This window comes from Oncorhynchus tshawytscha, unplaced genomic scaffold (assembly GCF_018296145.1).
Source record: "Oncorhynchus tshawytscha isolate Ot180627B unplaced genomic scaffold, Otsh_v2.0 Un_contig_8823_pilon_pilon, whole genome shotgun sequence".
NCBI lineage: Eukaryota > Metazoa > Chordata > Actinopteri > Salmoniformes > Salmonidae > Oncorhynchus > Oncorhynchus tshawytscha.
The window spans coordinates 1-21,244 of NW_024607368.1; the positions used below are offsets into that span (position 1 = coordinate 1).

General features: G+C 50.5%; 1 protein-coding gene and 1 long non-coding RNA gene across 2 annotated transcripts; one reads left to right on the forward strand and one right to left on the reverse strand.

Moving 5' to 3' along the window:
- Positions 1-339: 339 nt before the first annotated feature.
- LOC121842448 (eukaryotic translation initiation factor 3 subunit B-like) lies at positions 340-20,636 on the forward strand. Its single transcript, XM_042312435.1, is given in 20 exon segments — positions 340-381; positions 2,997-3,116; positions 4,787-4,844; positions 4,956-5,019; positions 5,022-5,083; positions 5,303-5,420; positions 5,423-5,459; positions 7,300-7,431; positions 8,162-8,222; positions 8,927-8,973; positions 10,828-11,038; positions 11,902-11,994; positions 12,731-12,790; positions 12,792-12,834; positions 13,297-13,375; positions 13,955-14,093; positions 17,888-18,013; positions 19,464-19,650; positions 20,073-20,182; positions 20,299-20,636. Coding segments are annotated over 17 exon segments (1,611 nt in total). The 5' UTR covers positions 340-381; positions 2,997-3,116; positions 4,787-4,790; the 3' UTR covers positions 20,171-20,182; positions 20,299-20,636.
- LOC121842449 lies at positions 9,189-10,829 on the reverse strand. The gene is made up of 3 exons (XR_006081109.1): positions 10,643-10,829; positions 9,278-9,310; positions 9,189-9,217 (listed from the first exon to the last, which is right to left on the reverse strand). It is a non-coding gene; the product is annotated as an uncharacterized LOC121842449 (long non-coding RNA).
- Positions 20,637-21,244: the final 608 nt, after the last annotated feature.

The following is a 21,244-nucleotide window of genomic DNA, read 5'->3' on the forward strand; positions in this document are numbered from 1 at the left end:
ACAGAGCTAATTTTAGGTGAGGCATTGTCTCCAGTTAATGGTAAACATGTAAAAATTAATTATTAATACATAGGACCCATCTTTGTCTATACACAATCAATGATATGGAAAACCCTGGTTTGATAAACTACCTCATCAAATAACATGTTCTTTACCCTCATCCACCCCCTCCCCCTGTAGAGTTACTGGGTGACCTGCTGTAGGGCCCCAGGAGGCAGGCGGGATAGACTCGGTGGTTGTGCGTGGACAATGTGCCCCAGGTCGGCCCCCGAAGCGCCTGGAGAAACTGAAGAACGTCATCCACAAGATATTCTCCAAGTTCGGCAAGATCACCAAGTTCTGACCCCGCGTGGGAAACGGACCTGAAGGACTCACTAAGGGGTGAGAAGTAGGGTGTAGGGAGGCTGGAGGAGGGTGTAGGGAGGCTGGAGGAGGGTGTAGGAGGCTAGAGGAGGGTGTAGGGAGGCTGGGAGGAGGGTGTAGGGAGGCTGGAGGAGGGTGTAGGGAGGCTGAGGAGGGTGTAGGGAGGCTGGAGGAGGGTGTAGGGAGGCTGGAGGAAGGTGTAGGAGGCTGGAGGAGGGTGTAGGGAGGCTGGAGGAAGGTGTAGGAGGCTGGAGGGTGTAGGGAGGCTGGAGGAGGGGGTGGAGGAGGGTGCAGGGAGGCTGGAGGAGGTGGAGGGCAGGGTTGCAGGAGGCTGTAGGAGGAGGGAGGGTGCAGGGAGGCTGTGGGAGGGTGCAGGGAGGCTGTGGGAGGCTGTTGGAGGGTGCTGGGAGGCTGTAGGAGGAGGGGCAGGGTGGGTTCAGGGAGGCTGTAGGAGGGTGCAGGGAGGCTGTAGGAGGTGCAGGGAGGCTGTAGGAGGGGTGCAGGGAGGCTGTAGGAGGGGTGCAGGGAGGCTGTAGGAGGGTGCAGGAGGGGTTCAGGGAAGGTGCAGGAGGGGTTCAGGGAGGGTGCAGGAGGGTAAAGGGTTGTCACGATACTAAGTATTAAGGAAGGAAAGAAAATTAAACAGACTGCATTTCTTGAGGAAGACGGTCCTAATGTTACACACACAGTCCTAATGTTACACACACAGTCCTAATGTTACACACACAGTCCTAATGTTACACACACAGTCCTAATGTTACACACACAGTCCTAATGTTACACACACAGTCCTGATGTTACACACACAGTCCTGATGTTACACACAGTCCTAATGTTACACACACAGTCCTAATGTTACACACACACTAATGTTACACACACAGTCCTAATGTTACACACACAGTCCTAATGTTACACACAGTCCTAATGTTACACACACAGTCCTAATGTTACACACACAGTCCTAATGTTACACACACAGTCCTAATGTTACACACACACACACACAGTCCTGATGTTACACACACAGTCCTGATGTTACACACACAGTCCTAATGTTACACACACAGTCCTAATGTTACACACACAGTCCTAATGTTACACACACAGTCTAATGTTACACACACAGTCCTAATGTTACACACACAGTCCTAATGTTACACACACAGTCCTAATGTTACACACACGGTCCTAATGTTACACACACAGTCCTGATGTTACACACACAGTCCTAATGTTACACACACGGTCCTAATGTTAGGGGGAAAACAGCTGGGTGTTGTCAACCACAGCCACGTTTGTTTATTTTCCAAGCTATAGCACAATATTTTACGAAGTAGGTTTTAAAGGACCAAAGAGCTTAGTATTTGTTTGCTGAGGAAATCTGTTATGTTAGTATCATAATACTGGTATCATGGCAACACTGTTATGGTCTAGGGTGAGCAGTAGAGTTTTAGTAGTAGTTCATGTTTTATCTCCTATTATCTCTGTAGGTACATCTTCCTGGAGTATCCCACTCAGACCTATAGTTAGTTAACCTGTAGTTAATGTTATCTCTGTAGGTACACCTTCCTGGAGTATCCCACTCAGACCTATAGTTAGTTAACCTGTAGTTATCTCCTCTGTAGGTACATCTTCCTGGAGTATCCCACTCAGACCTATAGTTAGTTAACCTGTAGTTATCTCCTCTGTAGGTACACCTTCCTGGAGTATGGGGCTCCCACTCAGACCTATAGTTAGTTAACCTGTAGTTATCTCCTCTGTGGGTACATCTTCCTGGAGTATCCCACTCAGACCTATAGTTAGTTAACCTGTACACCTTTAGTTAACCTATAGTTAGTTAACCTGTAGTTAGTTAACCTGTAGTTAATGTTATCTCTGTAGGTACATCTTCCTGGAGTATCCCACTCAGACCTATAGTTAGTTAACCTAGTTAATGTTATCTCTAGGTACACCTCTGTATCCCACTCAGACCTATAGTTAGTTAACCATCTTCTCTGTAGGTACATCTTCCTGGGGGCTCCCACTCAGACCTATAGTTAGTTAACCTAGTTATCTCCTCTGTAGGTACACCTTCCTGTTATCCCACTCAGACCTATAGTTAGTTAACCTGTAGTTATCTCCTCTGTGGGTACATCTTCCTGGAGTATGGGGCTCCCACTCAGACCTATAGTTAGTTAACCTGTAGTTAATGTTATCTCTGTAGGTACACCTTCCTCAGACCTATAGTTAGTTAACCTGTAGTTATCTCCTCTGTAGGTACACCTTCCTGGAGTATCCCACTCCAGACCTATAGTTAGTTAACCTATAGGTACACCTTCCTAGTATTAGACCTATAGTTAGTTAATGTTATCTCTCTGTAGGTACATCTTCCTGGAGTATCCCACTCAGACCTATAGTTAGTTAACCTGTAGTTAATGTTATCTCTGTAGGTACACCTTCCTGGAGTATCCCACTCAGACCTATAGTTAGTTAACCTGTAGTTAATGTTATCTCTGTAGGTACACCTTCCTGGAGTATCCCACTCAGACCTATAGTTAGTTAACCTGTAGTTATCTCCTCTGTAGGTACATCTTCCTGGAGTATCCCACTCAGACCTATAGTTAGTTAACCTGTAGTTATCTCCTCTGTAGGTACATCTTCCTGGAGTATGGGGCTCCCACTCAGGCTCTGGAGGCAGTGAAGAACGCTGACGGCTACAAGCTGGACAAGCAGCACACCTTCAGAGTCAATGTGTTCACTGACTTCGACAAGTAAGAACACCACACACAAACACAGGGTGTTCTGGGCGTCATTCCAGCTGTTATATGGGGTGTCCGGGAGCGTCATTCCAGCTGTTATATGGGGTGTTCAGGGGCATCATTCCAGCTGTTATATGGGGTGTCCGGGAGCATCATTCCAGCTGTTATATGGGGTGTCCGGGGCATCATTCCAGCTGGAGGGCATCATTCCAGCTGTTATATGGGGTGTCCGGGGCATCATTCCAGCTGTTATATGGGGTGTCTAGGCCATCATTCCAGCTGTTATATGGGGTGTTCAGGCCATCATTCCAGCTGTTATGTGGGGTGTTCAGGCATCATTCCAGCTGTTATATGGGGTGTCTAGGGCATCATTCCAGCTGTTATATGGGGTGTTCAGGGCATCATTCCAGCTGTTATATGGGGTGTCTAGGGGGCATAATTCCAGCTGTTATATGGGGTGTCTAGGGCATCATTCCAGCTGTTATATGGGGTGTCTAGGGGCATCATTCCAGCTGTTATATGGGGTGTCTAGGGGGCATCATTCCAGCTGTTATATGGGGTGTTCTGGGCATCATTCCAGCTGTTATATGGGTTGTCTAGGGCATCATTCCAGCTGTTATATGGGGTTGTCTAGGGCATCATTCCAGCTGTTATATGGGGTGTCTAGGGCATCATTCCAGCTGTTATATGGGGTGTCTAGGGCATAATTCCAGCTGTTATAGGGGTGTCTAGGGCATCATTCCAGCTGTTATATGGGGTGTTCAGGGCATCATTCCAGCTGTTATATGGGGTGTTCAGGGCATCATTCCAGCTGTTATATGGGGTGTTCAGGGCATCATTCCAGCTGTTATATGGGGTGTTCTGGGCATCATTCCAGCTGTTATATGGGTGTCTAGGGCATCATTCCAGCTGTTATATGGGGTGTCTAGGGCATCATTCCAGCTGTTATATGGGGTGGGGGCATCATTCCAGCTGTTATATGGGGTGTCTCAGGGCATCATTCCAGCTGTTATATGGGGTGTTCTGGGCATCATTCCAGCTGTTATATGGGGTGTTCAGGGCATCATTCCAGCTGTTATATGGGGTGTTCTGGGCATCATTCCAGCTGTTATATGGGGTGTTCTGGGCATCATTCCAGCTGTTATATGGGATGTTCTGGGCATCATTCCAGCTGTTATATGGGTTGTTCTAGGGCATCATTCCAGCTGTTATATGGGGTGTTCAGGGCATCATTCCAGCTGTTATATGGGGTGTTCAGGGCATCATTCCAGCTGTTATATGGGGTGTCTAGGGCATCATTCCAGCTGTTATATGGGGTGTTCAGGGCATCATTCCAGCTGTTATATGGGGTGCAGGGCATCATTCCAGCTGTTATATGGGGTGTTCAGGGCATCATTCCAGCTGTTATATGGGGTGTTCAGGGGCATCATTCCAGCTGTTATATGGGGTGTCAGGGCATCATTCCAGCTGTTATATGGGGTGTCTAGGGGGCATCATTCCAGCTGTTATATGGGGTGTTCAGGGCATCATTCCAGCTGTTATATGGGGTGTTCAGGGCATCATTCCAGCTGTTATATGGGATGTTCTGGGCATCTAGGCACAACATCAACACGGCAGACATGTTTGCCATAGATATACATGATATAGAACTGTCTGCTGTAGATGGTGACGTTGTGTTCCAGGTACATGAGCATCAGTGATGAGTGGGAGACTCCTGAGAAGCAGCCCTTCAAGGACTTTGTGAGTGTTACACACTGTCACTTCAACCACACGTTCAGAGAATACCCACCCGGCGTTGTGTGGGGGGGGCACAAGTCATTACTAACGGTCACTTCCTGTTCGTGTTGCCAGGGTAACATGCGTCACTGGATGGAGGACCCTGACTGTCGTGACCAGTACAGCGTCATCTACGAATCAGAGAGAGGACCGCCATCTTCAACAACGACGCCAAGGATCCAATCGTCTCCGAGGAGAGGGCGGTGAGTCAACCATTCGACCAATCACGACAGCGCAGTGAGATGATGGTTCAACCAATCAGAATTTCTTTTTTTTTTTGCACTGAGCATTCTACATCTACAGAAATACTTTTTACGGCTTTGATGCTTAAAAAGTAGAAGGCTTGATTGCGTAAATCAGAATCTTTGCCGTGGTGTTGTGTTGATTAATTCTGAGGTTGTGACCGTGTTGTGTCCCTGTAGCGCTGGACAGAGACCTATGTGCGCTGGTCTCCCAAGGGAACCTACCTGGCCACGTTCCACCAGCGAGGCATTGCATTGTGGGGCGGAGAGAAGTTCAAGCAGATCCAACGTTTCAGCCACCAGGAGTGTCTCTGATCGACTTCTCCCCCTGCGAGAGGTAACCAATCGCTAATGAATAATCCATGCCTGTCTATATCACATCATCTATGAAGCCTGATGAAGCTACATTATAATGCTTAATTCCCTGATAGTAACTGAGGACCTTCAGGCCATAATGTAACTCTATGTAGTCTTATTAAGACTTTTAAGGTGTTATAACGCTTCATAGGGACGTCGCCGTGACGTCCAGTCCCCTGATGGACACCGTGGACACCCCCATGCCCTAGTGTAGCTCTGTCGGCGGCATGAAGCCGTGTGAAGCTACATAAAGGGGTTATAATGCTTGGTAGCTACAGGTAACTGCCAGAATAAAGGAAACCCCAACATAAAGTGTCTTAATAGGGTGTTGCACCACCAGCCAGAACAGGATGCTCGTCGGCGTAGACGCGTTTCTGGAACTCTGTTGGAGGGTGTGTCACGCTGGCGTAAGGGATCGGGAGACAGGCGCAGGAATACGTAATGTTATTATTATGTACAGGCACGGGGACGAAGACCAAACAAACACGTATACAACACAAGGGGTTTAAACCCCAAAATGAAAAGAGCGAGGAGTACCTCGAATAAATAACACAAGCGCACAATGACTAACACACGGGACGAGACCTGTAATCATCTGCACAATCCACAATGGCACGAAAGCCCAAAACAGACAGCACAGGCACTCACACGCACCAACGGACATTGTAACAATATATCGACTTGGGCACACTGATACAATTACTAATCACTGGGAATAGGGACCAGGTGTGACTAATCACTGGGAATAGGGGCCGGGTGTGACTAATCACTGGTGACTAATCACTGGGAAGGGGCCGGGTGTGACTAATCACTGGGAATAGGGGCCGGGTGTGACTAATCACTGGGAATAGGGGACTAATCACTGGGGGTGTGACTAATCACTGGGAATAGGGGCCGGGTGGGTGTGACTAATCACTGGGAATAGGGGCCGGGTGTGACTAATCACTGGGAGGGGACCGGGTGTGACTAATCACTGGGAATAGGGGACCGGGTGTGACCGGGTGTGACTAATCACTGGGAATAGGGGCCGGGTGTGACTAATCACTGGGAATAGGGGCCGGTGTGAATCACTGGGAATAGGGGCCGGGTGTGACTAATCACTGGGAATAGGGGCCGGGTGTGACTAATCACTGGGAATAGGGGCCGGGTGGACTAATCACTGGGAATAGGGGGCCGGGTGTGACTAATCACTGGGAATAGGGGAGGGTGTGACTAATCACTGGGAATAGGGTGTGACTAATCACTGGGAATAGGGTGTGACTAATCACTGGGAATAGGGTGTGACTAATCACTGGGAATGGGGGGCCGGGTGTGACTAATGAAGGTCCCGGAGGGATCCGTGACAATGTGAAACCGTTCTTCCACGATAAAATCCTTCATTTGGTGTTTTGTTGACGGTGGTGGAAAAACGCTGTCTCGGTCCCGATCCAGAATCTCCCAGAAGTGTTCATTTGGGATCCAGTTACTGAGACTCACACACCCTTTAAAACCCCTGTGCTCCTTTCAGAGCCCTCTTTCAAAGTCTCTGAGATCTCTTCTTCTAGCCATGCTAGCCAAGATAATGGGCAACTGGGCATTTTTATACATGACCCTAAGCATGATGGGATGTTAATTGCTTAATTACCTCAGGAACCACACCTGTGTGGAAGCTCCTGCTTTCATTATACTTTGTACCCCCCCCCCTCGTTGACTCAAGCTTTTCCTCTCATTTTGGCAGTTACCCTGTACATGGTGAGCCTAGTGTGGTTATAACCTGTCTATGTCAGCTGTATGAATCCTTATGAAGCTACACATAAAGGTGTTATAATGCTTTTGGGTAGGTACGTGGTGACGTTCAGTCCCCTGATGGACACTAAGGAGGACCCCCAGGCCATCATCATCTGGGACATTCTGACTGGCCAGAAGAAGAGAGGCTTCCACTGTGAGAGCTCCGCCCACTGGCCCATCTTCAAGTAAGGACCGACTACACACCTCTCTGTTTTCATGTCTCTATCCTGTTCCTGTCTCTACATCTTCTAGTAAGGCCTGACTACCCACCTCTCTGTTTTCATGTCTCTATCCTGTTCCTGTCTCTACATCTTCTAGCAAGGACTGACTACCCACCTCTCTGTTTTCATGTCTCTATCCTGTTCCTGTCTCTACATTTTCTAGTAAGGCCTGACTACCAACCTCTCTGTTTTCATGTCTCTACATCTTCTAGTAAGGCCTGACTACCCACCTCTCTGTTTTCATGTCTCTATCCTGTTCCTGTCTCTACATCTTCTAGTAGCCAAGAACTGTAGCAGAACTTGTTTCTCTTGCTTTCTGTCTTGGTTCTCTCCCCTAGCTGCAGCGGTCTGTCTTGGTTCTCTCCCTAGCTGCAGCGGTCTGTCTTGGTTCTCTCCCTAGCTGCAGCGGTCTGTCTTGGTTCTCTCCCTAGCTGCAGCGGTCTGTCTTGGTTCTCTCCCTACCTGCAGCGGTCTGTCTTGGTTCTCTCCCTACCTGCAGCGGTCTGTCTTGGTTCTCTCCCTACCTGCAGCGGTCTGTCTTGGTTCTCTCCCTAACCTGCAGCGGTCTGTCTTGGTTCTCTCCCCTACCTGCAGTGGTCTGTCTTGGTCTCCCCTCCAACTGCAGCGGTCTGTGGGAAGTTCTTTGCCAGGATGACCTGCAGTGTTCTACACTGTGTCTGTTTCTCCAGGTAAGTCACGATGGGAAGTTCTTTGCCAGGATGACCCAGGACACACTGAGCATCTATGAGACCCCAGTAAGTCCCCACACTGAGCATCTATGACCCAGGACACACTGAGCATCTATGAGACCCCAGTAAGTCCCCACACTGAGCATCTATGAGACCCCAGTAAGTCCCCACACTGAGGGTCTATGACCCCAGTAAGTCCCCACACTGAGGGTCTATGACCCCAGTAAGTCCCCACACTGAGGGTCTATGACCCCAGTAAGTCCCCACACTGAGGGTCTATGACCCCAGTAAGTCCCCACACTGAGGGTCTATGACCCCAGTAAGTCCCCACACTGAGGGTCTATGACCCCAGTAAGTCCCCACACTGAGGGTCTATGACCCCAGTAAGTCCCCACACTGAGCATCAATGAGACCCCAGTAAGTCCCCACACTGAGGGTCTATGACCCCAGTAAGTCCCCACACTGAGGGTCTATGACCCCAGTAAGTCCCCACACTGAGGGTCTATGACCCCAGTAAGTCCCCACACTGAGGGTCTATGACTCCAGTAAGTCCCCACACTGAGCATCTGAGACCCCAGTAAGTTATATTGACCAGTATTACTCTGAGCGTCTATGAGACCCCAGTAAGTCCCCACACTGAGTGTCTACGAGACCCCAGTAAGTTAGATTGACCAGTATTACTCTGAGCATCTATGACCCCAGTAAGTTATATTGACCAGTATTACTCTGAGTGTCTGAACTTAACAACATCCTGTTTTCTCCTGTTGTAGTCCATGGGCCTGTTGGATAAGAAGAGTCTGAAGATCAGTGGCATCAAGTGAGTCTTTATCCTGGGCATGTTGACCCTGAATCAGTCAGTTCAATCTGTTATCTAGTGAGTCTTTATCCTGGGCATGTTGACCCTTAATCAGTCAGTTCAGTCTTTATCAATCAGCATACAGAGACTAGTTGGAGGAACATCACCTGTCAGACAGAGACTAGTTAGAGGAACACCACCTGTCAGACAGAGACTAGTTAGAGAACACCACCTGTCAGACAGAGACTAGTTAGAGGAACACCACCTGTCAGACAGAGACTAGTTAGAGGAATACCACCTGTCAGACAGAGACAAGTTACACCACCTGTCAGACAGAGACTAGTTAGAGGAACACCACCTGTTCAGACAGAGACTAGTTGAGTCACCACCTGGGCAGAGATGTTGAATACCACCTGTCAGACAGACAGAGACAGTTAGAGGAAACCACCTGTTAGACTAGTTAGAGAACACCACCTGTCAGACAGAGACTAGTTAGAGGACCACCTGTCAGACAGACTAGTTAGAGGAACAACCACCTGTCAGACAGAGACTAGTTTATCCTGGGCACTGTTGACCCTGAACCACCTGTCAGACCAGACTAGTTCAAGGTTACCACCTGTCAGACAGAGTCTTTATCCTGGGCACTGTTGACCACCTGTCAGAAGACAGAGACAGTTCACCACCTGTCAGACAGAGTCTAGTTAGAGGAATACCACCTGTCAGACAGAGACTGTTGACCACCTGTCAGACAGAGACTAGTTCAATCAGACAGAGACTAGTTAGAGGAATACCACCTGTCAGACAGAGACTAGTTAGAGGAATACCACCTGTCAGACAGCATGTTGACCACCTGAGACAGTCAGTTAGAGGAATACCACCTGTCAGACAGAGACTAGTTAGAGGAATACCACCTGTCAGACAGAGACTAGTTAGAGGAACACCACCTGTCAATCAGTCAGACAGAGACTAGTTATACCACCTCAGACAGAGTCTTTATCCTGGGCATAGTTGACCACCTGACTAGTTCAGAATACCAGCAGACAGAGACTAGTTAGAGGAACACCACCTGTCAGACAGAGACTTTAGAGGAATACCACCTGTCAGACAGAGACTAGTTAGAGGACCACCTTAATCAGTCAGTTCAGTCTGTTATCAATCAGCAGACAGAGACTAGTTAGAGGAACACCACCTGTCAGACAGAGACTAGTTAGAGGAACACCACCTGTCAGACAGAGACTAGTTAGAGGAATACCACCTGTCAGACAGAGACTAGTTAGAGGAATACCACCTACCACCTGTCAGACAGAGACTAGTTAGAGGAATACCACCTGTCAGACAGAGACTAGTTAGAGGAACACCACCTGTCAGACAGAGACTAGTTAGAGGAACACCACCTGTCAGACAGAGACAGACCTGTCAGACAGACTAGTTAGAGGAATACCACCTGTCAGACAGAGACTAGTTAGAGGAATACCACCTGTCAGACAGAGACTAGTTAGAGGAATACCACCTGTCAGACAGAGACTAGTTAGAGGAATCAGACCACCTGTCAGACAGAGACTAGTTAGAGGAATACCACCTGTCAGACAGAGACTAGTTAGAGGAACACCACCTGTCAGACAGAGACAGAGACAGAGACTAGTTAGAGGAACACCACCTGTCAGACAGAGACTAGTTAGAGGAACACCACCTGTCAGACAGAGACTAGTTAGAGGAATACCACCTGTCAGACAGAGACTAGTTAGAGGAATACCACCTGTCCTGTGTGTGTGTGTGTATTTCTTCCCCCCTCTGCAGGGACTTCTCCTGGTCCCCAGGTGATGACATCATAGAGGTGTGTGTGTGTGTGTATTAATCCTCTCCTCCCCTCTGCAGGGACTTCTCCTGGTCCCCAGGCGATAACATCATAGCGTTCTGGGTCCCCGAGGACAAAGACATCCCAGCCAGAGTGACTCTGATGCAGCTTCCCTCCAGACAGGAGATCAGAGTCAGGAACCTCTTCAATGTGGTGGACTGTAAACTCCACTGGCAGAGACAGGGAGACTACCTCTGTGTCAAGGTGGACCGAACACCTAAAGGAACTCAGGTTAGTGAAGGGGGAGGAGAACAGAGGGAGGGTGAAGGGGGGAGGGAACAGAGGGAGGGGGAGTGGGGGAGGGTGAAAGCTTTGATGTTAAACCTCATTTACAAGTCTCCTTTCTCTCTCTGTCCTCATCCTCTGTCATTCTCTCTCTGTCCTCATCCTCTATCATTCTCTCATTGTCCTCATCCTCTATCGTTCCCCCTCTCCTCTTCTGTCATCTCCTCCCATTCTCTGTCCTCTCCTATCCTCTCGTTCTCTCCTCCTGTCTGTCCTCTCGTTCTCTCCTCCTGTCTGTCCTCTCGTTCTCTCCTCCTGTCTGTCCTCTCGTTCTCCTCCTCTCCTCCTGTCTGTCCCTCTCCTCTCCGTTCTGGGTCCCTCCTGTCTGTCCTCTCCTCTCGTTTTCTCCTCCTCCTGTCTGTCCTCTCCTCAATGTGGTGACCAACTCTCCTCCTGTCTGTGAAGGTGGACCCTCTCCCTCTGAAGGATTTCTCCTCCTGTCTGTCTGACAAGTCCTCTCCTCTGATGTTAAACCTCCTCTGACTGTCTGTCCTCTCGTTCTCTCCTCCTGTCTGTCCTCTCCTCTCGATTTCTCCTCCTCCTGTCTGTCCCTCCTCTCGTTCTCTCCTCCTGTCTGTCTGTCCTCTCCTCTCGTTTTCTCCTCCTGTCTGTCTGTCCTCCCCTCGTTTCTCCTCCTCCTGTCTGTCCTCTCCTCTCGTTTTCTCCTCCTGTCTGTCTGTCCTCTCCTCTCGAAACCCCCCCCTCTCCTCCTGTCCTCTCCTCTCGATGGACCCTCTCCTCCTGTCTGTCCTCTCCTCTCGTTCTCTCCTCCTGTCTGTCCTCTCCTCCATCATTCCCTCTCCTCTCAGGGTGTGGTGACCAACTTTGAGATCTTCAGGATGAGAGAGAAGCAGGTTCCTGTTGACGTGGTGGAGATGAAGGGAGACCCGAATCTAAAACTGGTAACGCACACCCCCACTCTGACAGGATGGACAGAACCCCCCCCCCCCCCACTCTGACAAGATGGACAGAACCCCCCACTCTGACAAGATGGACAGAAACCCCCCCCCACTGATAGATGGACAGTAACCCCACCAGGTGCAGTAACACCACTGACAAGGTGCAGTAACACCACAGGTGACAGTAACACCACCAGGTGCAGTAACACCACCAGGTATAGTAACACCACCAGGTATAGTAACACCACCAGGTGCAGTAACACCACCAGGTGCAGTAACACCACCAGGTGCAGTAACACCACCAGGTGCAGTAACACCACCAGGTGCAGTAACACCACTAGGTACAGTAACACCACCAGGTGCAGTAACACCACCAGGTACAGTAACACCACCAGGTGCAGTAACACCACTAGGTACAGTAACACTTTGACAGGTGCAGTAACACCACCAGGTGCAGTAACACCACCAGGTGCAGTAACACCACCAGGTGCAGTAACACCACCAGGTGCAGTAACACCACCAGGTGCAGTAACACCACCAGGTACAGTAACACCACCAGGTACAGTAACACCACCAGGTACAGTAACACCACCAGGTACAGTAACACCACCAGGTGCAGTAACACCACTAGGTGCAGTAAACACCACCAGGTGCAGTAACACCACTAGGTAACACCACCAGGTATAATAACACCAGTGTTGTCATAACACCCTAGGGAGAGCATCATAGCGTTTGCAAGTGGGAGCCCAACGGCAGTAAGTTTGCCGTCCTGCACGGTGAATCTCCCAGAATCAACACCCTCGTTCTACCACGTCAAGAACAACGGCAAGATAGAACTCATCAGTGAGTCCAACCTTTACCTGAGAATATCTCATGACTCTGTAATGTCTATAAGTTATTCTGTCTCTACTGTTGTCAGATGTCAGTATTCAGAACTTTGGCAAACAACAGTCTGTTACTGTAACATTCTCTCTCCTCCCCCTTCTCTCCAGAACTCCCCCTTCTCAGAAACTCCTCCCCACCACTCTCTCCACCCCCTTCTCTCCTCCCCCTTCTCTCTCCTCCCCCATCTCTCTTCTCCCCCTCCTCCCTCTCCTCAGGATCTCCCTCTCCCCCTCCTCTCTCCTCTTGGACAGAACCCCCTTAGAACTCTCTCCTCCCCCTTCTCTGACTCCTCTTCCCCCTTCTCTAAAGATCTCTCCCCCCCCCTCTCTCCTCTTCCCCTCCCCCTTCTCACTGATAATCTCCCTCCTCCTTCTCCCCCACTCTCTTCCCCCCTCTCTCTCCTCCCCCTTCTCTCTCCAGAGATGTTTGACAAGCAGCAGGCCAACAGCATCTTCTGGAGTCCTCAGGGACAGTTCATGGTGCTGGCTGGACTCAGGAGGTACAAGACGTGTGTGTGTGTGTGTGTGTGTGTGTGTGTGTGTGTGTGTGTGAGAGAGACAGATCTCCCCTCCTGTGTTAACCCTGTCCTCTCCTCCAGTATGAACGGGCCCTGTGTTAACTCTGTCCTCTCCTCCAGTATGAACGGGGCCCTGTGTTAACCCTGTCCTCTCCTCCAGTATGAACGGGCCCTGTGTTAACCCTGTCCTCTCCTCCAGTATGAACGGGCCCTGTGTTAACCCTGTCCTCTCCTCCAGTATGAACGGGCCCTGTGTTAACCAACCCTGTCCTCTCCTCCAGTATGAACGGGCCCTGTGTTAACCAACCCTGTCCTCTCCTCCAGTATGAACGGGGCCCTGTGTTAACCCTGTCCTCTCCTCCAGTATGAACGGGGCCCTGTGTTAACCCTGTCCTCTCCTCCAGTATGAACGGGCCCTGTGTTAACCCTGTCCTCTCCTCCAGTATGAACGGGCCCTGTGTTAACCCTGTCCTCTCCTCCAGTATGAACGGGCCCTGTGTTAACCCTGTCCTCTCCTCCAGTATGAACGGGGCCCTGTGTTAACCCTGTCCTCTCCTCCAGTATGAACGGGGCCCTGGCGTTTGTGGACACCTCTGACTGCACCATGATGAACATGGTTGAACACTACATGGCTTCTGACGTAGAGTGGGACCCTACGGGACGATACCTGGTGACCTCTGTGTCCTGGTGGAGTCACAAGGTACACACACACACACACACCTCACACACTTCTGACGTAGAGTGGGACCCTACAGGACGATACCTGGTGACCTCTGTGTCCTGGTGGAGTCACAAGGTACACACACACACACACACAACTGATACACACACCTGATAGACACACACACACCTGACACACACACAGGGAATAAACTCCTACTGTCGTGTTTATTTAAATGGGAGATCAACCAAATGAAGGTTGGTTTGTACCACAATAATTAACCAATGATATCAGGCCACTCTTGGCCGTGATTACAGACACCTGTGTCTTTTGACACAACGTTAACGAGTCATCCCGCAGTGTTTGTGATTATACCCTGATGAAGACAGCTTGGAGCTCCTAGAGGGTGATTATACCCTGATGAAGACAGCTTGGAGCTCCTAGAGGGTGATTATACCCTGATGAAGACAGCTTGGAGCTCCTAGAGGGTGATTATACCCTGATGAAGACAGCTTGGAGCTCCTAGAGGGTGATTATACCCTGATGAAGACAGCTTGGAGCTCCTAGAGGGTGATTATACCCTGATGAAGACAGCTTGGAGCTCCTAGTGTGTGATTATACCCTGATGAAGACAGCTTGGAGCTCCTAGAGTGTGATTATACCCTGATGAAGACAGCTTGGAGCTCCTAGAGTGTGATTATACCCTGATGAAGACAGCTTGCAGCTCCTAGAGGGTGATTATACCCTGATGAAGACAGCTTGGCTGTCAAAACATTGGTAATTAAAATAAAATAAAATAGCATCTGAGCTCCTAGAGTGTGCGGCTCTCTTTAATTTTCCAGTTTTCTACTCCGCTAGCCGGCACCTCGTCTAAACGGGTGTTCTACTCCGCTAGCCGGCACCTCGTCTAAACGGGTGTTCTACTCCGCTAGCCGGCACCTCGTCTAAACGGGTGTTCTACTCCGCTAGCCGGCACCTCGTCTAAACGGGTGTTCTACTCCGCTAGCCGGCACCTCGTCTAAACGGGTGTTCTACTCCGCTAGCCGGCACCTCGTCTAAACGGGTGTTCTACTCCGCTAGCCGGCACCTCGTCTAAACGGGTGTTCTACTCCGCTAGCCGGCACCTCGTCTAAACGGGTGTTCTACTCCGCTAGCCGGCACCTCGTCTAAACGGGTGTTCTACTCCGCTAGCCGGCACCTCGTCTAAACGGGTGTTCTACTCCGCTAGCCGGCACCTCGTCTAAACGGGTGTTCTACTCCGCTAGCCGGCACCTCGTCTAAACGGGTGTTCTACTCCGCTAGCCGGCACCTCGTCTAAACGGGTGTTCTACTCCGCTAGCCGGCACCTCGTCTAAACGGGTGTTCTACTCCGCTAGCCGGCACCTCGTCTAAACGGGTGTTCTACTCCGCTAGCCGGCACCTCGTCTAAACGGGTGTTCTACTCCGCTAGCCGGCACCTCGTCTAAACGGGTGTTCTACTCCGCTAGCCGGCACCTCGTCTAAACGGGTGTTCTACTCCGCTAGCCGGCACCTCGTCTAAACGGGTGTTCTACTCCGCTAGCCGGCACCTCGTCTAAACGGGTGTTCTACTCCGCTAGCCGGCACCTCGTCTAAACGGGTGTTCTACTCCGCTAGCCGGCACCTCGTCTAAACGGGTGTTCTACTCCGCTAGCCGGCACCTCGTCTAAACGGGTGTTCTACTCCGCTAGCCGGCACCTCGTCTAAACGGGTGTTCTACTCCGCTAGCCGGCACCTCGTCTAAACGGGTGTTCTACTCCGCTAGCCGGCACCTCGTCTAAACGGGTGTTCTACTCCGCTAGCCGGCACCTCGTCTAAACGGGTGTTCTACTCCGCTAGCCGGCACCTCGTCTAAACGGGTGTTCTACTCCGCTAGCCGGCACCTCGTCTAAACGGGTGTTCTACTCCGCTAGCCGGCACCTCGTCTAAACGGGTGTTCTACTCCGCTAGCCGGCACCTCGTCTAAACGGGTGTTCTACTCCGCTAGCCGGCACCTCGTCTAAACGGGTGTTCTACTCCGCTAGCCGGCACCTCGTCTAAACGGGTGTTCTACTCCGCTAGCCGGCACCTCGTCTAAACGGGTGTTCTACTCCGCTAGCCGGCACCTCGTCTAAACGGGTGTTCTACTCCGCTAGCCGGCACCTCGTCTAAACGGGTGTTCTACTCCGCTAGCCGGCACCTCGTCTAAACGGGTGTTCTACTCCGCTAGCCGGCACCTCGTCTAAACGGGTGTTCTACTCCGCTAGCCGGCACCTCGTCTAAACGGGTGTTCTACTCCGCTAGCCGGCACCTCGTCTAAACGGGTGTTCTACTCCGCTAGCCGGCACCTCGTCTAAACGGGTGTTCTACTCCGCTAGCCGGCACCTCGTCTAAACGGGTGTTCTACTCCGCTAGCCGGCACCTCGTCTAAACGGGTGTTCTACTCCGCTAGCCGGCACCTCGTCTAAACGGGTGTTCTACTCCGCTAGCCGGCACCTCGTCTAAACGGGTGTTCTACTCCGCTAGCCGGCACCTCGTCTAAACGGGTGTTCTACTCCGCTAGCCGGCACCTCGTCCAAACGGGTGTTCTACTCCGCTAGCCGGCACCTCGTCCAAACGGGTGTTCTACTCCGCTAGCCGGCACCTCGTCCAAACGGGTGTTCTACTCCGCTAGCCGGCAAGGGTGTTCTACTCCGCTAGCCGGCACCTCGTCCAAACGGGTGTTCTACTCCGCTAGCCGGCACCTCGTCCAAACGGGTGTTCTACTCCGCTAGCCGGCACCTCGTACCAAACGGGTGTTCTACTCCGCTAGCCGGCACCTCGTCCAAACGGGTGTTCTACTCCGCTAGCCGGCACCTCGTCCAAACGGGTGTTCTACTCCGCTAGCCGGCACCTCGTCCAAACGGGTGTTCTACTCCGCTAGCCGGCACCTCGTCCAAACGGGTGTTCTACTCCGCTAGCCGGCACCTCGTCCAAACGGGTGTTCTACTCCGCTAGCCGGCACCTCGTCCAAACGGGTGTTCTACTCCGCTAGCCGGCACCTCGTTATAAACGGGTGTTCTACTCCGCTAGCCGGCACCTCGTCCAAACGGGTGTTCTACTCCGCTAGCCGGCACCTCGTCCAAACGGGTGTTCTACTCCGCTAGCCGGCACCTCGTCTAAACGGGTGTTCTACTCCGCTAGCCGGCACCTCGTCTAAACGGGTGTTCTACTCCGCTAGCCGGCACCTCGTCTAAACGGGTGTTCGTTTTCTTTTTCTTCTGGATTGGTTTGTAGCACACAGACACAGACACAGACACAGACTCAGACACAGACACAGATACAGACACAGACACAGACTCAGACACAGATACAGACACAGACACAGATACAGACACACACAGACACAGACACACACAGACACACACAGACACAGACACAGACACAGACACAGACACAGACAGACACAGACACAGACACAGACACAGACTCAGACACAGACACAGACTCAGACACACAGACACAGACACAGACACAGACACAGACACAGACACAGACACAGACACAGACACAGACACACAGACACAGACACAGACACAGACACAGACACAGACACAGACTCAGACACAGACACAGACACAGACACAGACACAGACACAGACTCCAGAAAAATCCCTTCTCCTTTTCTGCTCGTGTACTTTGTTCTTTTCATCAATCGGGGGGGAAAAGTGTTTTTATCTGAGCTACACCAAGTGTGTTTTTATCTGAATACCAAGTGTGTTTTTATCTGAATACCAAGTGTGTTTTTATCTGAATACCAAGTGTGTTTTTAAAAAGGGGGTTGTCTCTCCCGTCAGGTGGACAATGCCTATTGGCTGTGGACCTTCCAGGGGCGTCTCCTCCAGAAGAACAACAAGGATCGTTTCTGTCAGCTACTCTGGAGACCTCGGCCTGCTACCCTGCTCACACAGGACTCCATCAAGGTACGTATCTGTGTGTGTGTCCAGTATTTATAAAGGGTATTTACTCTGTCATCAAGGTTGTTTTAAACCAATAGAATCCAAAAACTCGTTCAGTGTCTGGACAAGTAGTGACTTCTGTCTAAACTTCTGTGTGTTAAAAGGGTTTTGTTGTAATGTGTCTGACTGCGTTTATATAACATCCGCTACGCCGGGACCCTTGGTTTTGACTTGTTGCTACTATAACATGGGCTTAGCCGGGACCCTTGGTTTTGACAGTCTTGTTGCTACTATAACATGGGCTTAGCCGGGACCCTTGGTTTTGACAGTCTTGTTGCTACTATAACATGGGCTTAGCTGGGACCCTTGGTGGTCTTGTTGCTACTATAACATGGGCTTAGCCGGGACCCTTGATGGTCTTGTTGCTACTATAACATGGGCTTAGCCGGGACCCTTGGTTTTGACAGTCTTGTTGCTACTATAACATGGGCTTAGCTGGGACCCTTGGTGGTCTTGTTGCTACTATAACATGGGCTTAGCCGGGACCCTTGGTTTTGACTGTCTTGTTGCTACGTATAACATGGGCTTAGCCGGGACCCTTGATGGTCTTGTTGCTACTATAACATGGGCTTAGCCGGGACCCTTGGTTTTGACAGTCTTGTTGCTACGTATAACATGGGCTTAGCCGGGACCCTTGGTTTTGACTGTCCTGTTGCTACTATAACATGGGCTTAGCTGGGACCCTTGACAGTCTTGTTGCTACTATAACATGGGCTTAGCCGGGACCTTGGTTTTGATGGTCTTGTTGCTACTATAACATGGGCTTAGCCGGGACCCTGACAGTCTTGTTGCTACTATAACATGGGCTTAGCCGGGACCCTTGGACAGTCTTGTTGCTACTATAACATGGGCTTAGCCGGGACCCTTGATGATCTTGTTGCTACTATAACATGGGCTTAGCTGGGACCCTTGGTTTTGACAGTCTTGTTGCTACTATAACATGGGCTTAGCCGGAACCCTTGGTTTTGACAGTCTTGTTGTTACTATAACATGGCTTAGCCGGGACCCTTGGTTTTGACAGTCTTGTTGCTACTATAACATGGGCTTAGCTGGGCCCCTGACAGTCTTGTTGCTACTATAACATGGGCTTAGCTGGGCCCCTGACAGTCTTGTTGCTACTATAACATGGGCTTAGCTGGGACCCTTGGTTTTGACAGTCTTGTTGCTACTATAACATGGGCTTAGCCGGAACCCTTGGTTTTGACCCTTGATGGTCTTGTTGCTACTATAACATGGGCTTAGCCGGGACCCTTGGTTTTGACAGTCTTGTTGCTACTATAACATGGGCTTAGCTGGGCCCCTGACAGTCTTGTTGCTACTATAACATGGGCTTAGCCGGGCCCCTTGGTTTTGACAGTCTTGTTGCTACGTGTAACGTGTTTTTCTTCTGGGTTTTGACCCGTTCGTTCCCCAGGTGATCAAGAAGGACCTGAAGAAGTACTCCAAGATCTTTGAGCAGAAGGATCGTCTGAGCCAGTCGAAGGCCTCCAGGGAGCTGGTGGACAAGAGGCGGAGCATGATGGAGGACTACCGTACCTACAGAGAGGCTGCCCTGCAGCAGCACCACGAACAGAAGACCGCCCGCCTGCAGCTCCGAGGAGGTACGTAGATAAACCCCCCGCCCTGCAGCTCCGAGGAGGTACGTAGATAAACCCCCCTCTGCAGCTCCGAGGAGGTACGTAGATAAACCCCCCCCCGCCTGCAGCTCCGAGGAGGTACGTAGATAAACCCCCTCTGCAGCTCCGAGGAGGTACGTAGATAAACCCCCCTCTGCAGCTCCGAGGAGGTACGTAGATAAACCCCCCTCTGCAGCCCGAGGAGGTACGTAGATAAACCCCCCCCCCTGCCTGCAGCTCCGAGGAGGTACGTAGATAAACCCCCCCTGCAGCCCCGAGGAGGTACATAGATTAAACCCCCCTCTGCAGCCCCGAGGAGGTATGTAGATAAACCCCCCCCCCCGTGGGTAGTTCTGGCTTGGGACCAGGCTTACTAAGCTTGACCCCTGACCTCTCTCTGTCTCTAGGAGTGGACACTGACGAGCTGGACAGTAACACAGATGACTGGGAGGAGGAGACCATTGAGTTTTTTATCAACGAAGAAATCATTCCCCTCGGAGAGTAGTCCCCTACGCAGGTAACACCCACACACACTACTACACATACACACTCTACCTACACACACACACACAACCTACACACTAACTGGCTGTGGTTTTGATGGTCTCTCTCCCCCCCCCTCTTTCTCTCCAGGTCCATTTTTGCGTGGGGACTAGAGGGGGGGGGGGCGTTGCCTTGTCGACTGGAGGAGGGAAAACTACGCTGAGAATCTTGGGAGTCGCCAGAGTTCCACCATTCTCTCTTGGTGACATCATCAAAGCGTGCCTTGTGGTATAGCGACTACAACAAGCTAACAACTGAGGGAGGAGGGAGGAAACCAACTCTTAAACTCTTTGTTTTTCATCACCTTGGTCTTTTTCTGCCACTTTTTGAAATAGTTTTTCTTTCTCATAATCTGTCCTCGCTCACTCACTTTCTATTCTTCTTATCTTGACTACACACCCCCCTTTGCAGTCTTTAACCGTCGTTACCGTGGCAACGGTCACACCTTACCATAAAGAGACAGAGACCGTTGCACCACCACCGGGAGGGATGAGGACTGGGTGTGTGACGTGGCAGTGTGTGTGTGAGGCTAGAGAGAGTGTTCTTCTGATGACCAAATGTTCAAGGCTGTGTTGCAGTAGTAGTAGTGTGTTGAAGTGGCAGTATCCTCCTCCGTTTAGACTACCTGACGTTGTTGTTGTTGTTGTTATCATACTAAAGACCACAACTATCACATGATCTTCAGACGTCAATAAAGATAAACGTTCATTACCAGGCATTCAAATCATAGGCACTCTTGTCTGTACCAGGCAGTTTTTACATGTTGCAGTGTAATAAGGTTGTTTATATATATTTATTAATGTGTTGAAAGTGTTTTATATATTTAGTTCTGTAGCCCGTTTAAAGTGTTTTATATATTTATTCTTGTGTTGAAGGCATCAACTTTTATATTTATTTAACTATGGTTTAGCCAGACGCTATGGTGTTTCATTACCAGAGTGCATCGTGTTCATTACCAGGCAGTGTCTTCAACTATGGTGCATCGTACATCGTCATCAACTGGTGTCCTGTATTCACGGTAAATTGTTTGTGTTCC